The following is a 3,087-nucleotide window of genomic DNA, read 5'->3' as shown; positions in this document are numbered from 1 at the left end:
AATGTGCACCCTTTATGATAAACGCATGCGGCTTTGGAAAGGGAAGTGCAATTAGGGCCTTCAATCTGTGCAATCAGGCCTTCCGATTTTAGGGTTGGGGGTTGGGGGGGTGCAGGAGGGGCTCGAGGGGCAGACAAGTGATGGGGAGTGATATCGCTTAGATAGAGAAGGGTATGAGCGCATCAGGGAGGGAGGGAAGTTTGGTGACAAAGCCTTGCCCCAGCAGACCTGGCTGCTGCACCTCGCTGGTCTGTGCAGTCAGGAGCTCTCGAGGAAACACCAGGGCATCCCAGGCCGTGCCAGACAGGCTATACATCTTCGGAGTCCCTACACCTCCTGCCCTGCATTATCAGTTTGTGTTGGGCTTCATAAGGAGCCCAGCCGATAGAGACGTCAGGGCCTGGACACAGCAGGCTTCGCATCTACACTCCGTGATGCCACACAGCCCCACGACCAGGAGGACACAGAGGTGTTGTAAGGAGATCAAACTCAAGCAAACAAAACGATAGGGAGGCAGGAACCTGCGGACAGCATTTTCCAGAGTAACCCCTGATTCTGTGGTGTCTCCATTTCTGGGCACTCGATTTGACACAGCACAAAGCGTCCAAAATCAGAGTCTGCCTTAGAAAAATGCTGCATTTAGAAACTGCTGAGCCTGGCTAAGTTCTGAATAAAGGGAAGACGTAATGATCTGCAACTAGCTGAAGGGTGTTAACTCCAGAGGAGCTGCCGGGTGGTCCCAAAGGAATGCAAATCAGATACCAGGCAGAAACCAAAAAGGAAAAAGCAGAGGTAGTATTCCTGAGGCTGTGGCACTGCTTTCCTAGGAATGGGTGGAAATGCTCTCTCTTTGGGAAAGGCTGGAACCGTGATCAGTTGGAATATTTGATACTACGTCAGGCAAAAAGCACTAGGAGATTCTCCGTTGTGAAGAGTGTTTGTAGGCTGAAATCTCTTTGTTTCAGCTTCTGTGGTGTTAACATTTACACCACTTCCTAGGGAACGGAAAGTCTGTCAGGGGCCTGATGGCTGTGCTGGGAAACATGCTGGATCTTATGGATTTACTAACGACATGGACCAAGCTAACGATTCACTCTGAGTTGCTCCATGAGGGCTTGGTCTCTCTGCCATTTGTGGTTGATTCAGCATCTGCTCTGGGTAGGCCATGCTCTGTCCTCCAAGACTGTTCTTAGCTACCTAGTGGGGACCCAGCTTAATCTTTTCCATCTTTATTTTGCAGCCCGTTCAGCTAATCTTTTCCTTCTCTCCTGCAGAAGGCAACCCTTCCTCATATTAATGCTTTTTGATCTCCGTGGATTCATTTTCACTTGGTAGGAAGAGGAAGAGTTGATTATTCTATACATACATTAAATGGAGACAAAATGAAGAGGTGACTGTAGGACTACTGAAAGCCAAAGAAAGAGTTAGGAGGAGATAAATACAGTTTCCCCAAAGATCTTCACTTGAAAGGAGGATAAAAATATGCAAATATGCCCCTAGGTAGGACTAAAATGACTTATGTAGCAATCACTAACACCGCACTCACAAAACCAAGCAATTAATTTTGAGTATTTTCTAAATCACTAGACCCAGCTGAGTTGTATCCCAATATGCCAAACCAATCCAGTAAGTACCCCCATTAAACCTGATTTTCCAATCAGGCCAAGGATCCAGACAGTGCTTCACACTTCTTGCACCAAGAAAATGTCTGATCCAGGTAACTGCAGTCCCATCCATCTCATGTCACTTCCAACTACATTTTGGAGCCCGGGGAGCAAACTTCACATTAGCCTTCTGTAAGGGTCCCTTCACTGACTTCAGGCACAGTCCTAATTCACACTGGCATCAATGAGCACGTGACTTAACTCACGTCTGTTTTATTGTGGGTTAAAGTTTGAGAAACCTGACGCTCCACTGCCTTGTCTAGCCAGGTATTTATAATCCATCCCTCGGCATGTTACTGCGCTAAAGAGAACAGTGCTATGAATATGAGCTAACACAATCTCACGAGTCCTTCCTGCTACGGAAGGACTCCAGGGCTGACGTGGCTGCTGCTGCATAGCGGTAATGTCTCATTGTCCTAACCTTCCCCACTCCACTGGAAAATACCTGGAGGCCAGTGAAATGCCTTTCTCAAGGCCACGCGAAATGTGTCAGAAGCGAAGCTGGGAACAGAACGCAATGTGCCTGAACCCTTTCTGGTGTGTACGGGACAGATCGTACCCGATCCCTTCAAAGTGGGCAGAAGTGGTTACTGGGGGCTGTGCTTGAACACTGGTACAGTTTGGCAGTGAACAATAAACCCAGAAATATCATCAATGCCTTTCAGTGACTTAAAACATCTGAAGGATGTTTCAGTGCCGTAGGGGAGTGGTCTAGGACACAGCGGGTGAAATGGAGATGAGCATTTGTGTCCTAAAATCACCCTATTCACTGAACGGATGAAAAACTGCCACACACTCATGATGGAGAGGGCTTGGGGAGATGCTGGGGATGAGATGGAGCTGGGGATGCAATGGTGAGCCGCAGCAAAGCAGACCAAGGCAGGCTGCACAAGGGGAGGATTAGAAAAAAAGGCGATGGGAAGTTATTACCTGATTGTTCAAGGCTATGGTGAGGTTCCACCTGGAGCACTGCATCTTGTTTTGGGCACCCTGCTTCTGTAGAGATGTACAAATTACAGAGAAGGTCTAAAGAAAAGTTTCTAAGCTATACAAAAGAATGGGAACGTCTTAGCTACAAGGGTAAGAGAAATTGCTTAAGTCTAGATGGTCTGGGAAAGAGGAGTAGGCTCTTCTTCCAGTGGAAATACCACAGGGAAATCAGAAGTACCACAGGGTTATACATCCAATACGGGCTATGAGAAATCCTGTGGTAGAACTGTAATTTGGAGGGGAAGGGTGGAGGCATCGCTGTGAATGGGAATTACATTAAAAACTCCTTGATCTAGAAACACAAGCCACTATCCCTGGTGTTAGGGCACCAAACTCTACTATCACTTAGATAAAAGCAGATGGCAAAGTTTTTAGTAGTCTGGATAACCAGAGAGGAAACAAAAAGACATGCCGTGCTAGTGCGGGCTGTTTA

At 47.3% G+C, this 3,087-nt stretch overlaps 1 protein-coding gene across 1 annotated transcript in view; it reads right to left on the bottom strand.

Annotated features, from left to right (window-relative positions):
• LOC104162896 (paired box protein Pax-7-like) overlaps positions 1–2,663 on the bottom strand; it is an 11,971-nt gene extending 9,308 nt beyond the window's left edge. Inside the window, exon 1 of the mRNA XM_009701732.1 lies at positions 2,595–2,663. Coding sequence (XP_009700034.1) covers positions 2,595–2,639 — 45 coding nt within the window. The 5' untranslated portion in view covers positions 2,640–2,663. The remainder of the gene's footprint in view (positions 1–2,594) is intronic.
• Between the last annotated feature and the right edge of the window lie 424 nt (positions 2,664–3,087).

The sequence above is a fragment of the Cariama cristata genome, unplaced genomic scaffold, assembly GCF_000690535.1.
Source record: "Cariama cristata isolate BGI_N322 unplaced genomic scaffold, ASM69053v1 scaffold27266, whole genome shotgun sequence".
In the NCBI taxonomy this organism is placed as follows: Eukaryota; Metazoa; Chordata; class Aves; order Cariamiformes; family Cariamidae; genus Cariama; species Cariama cristata.
This window is presented reverse-complemented; position numbering and strand designations above follow the sequence as displayed.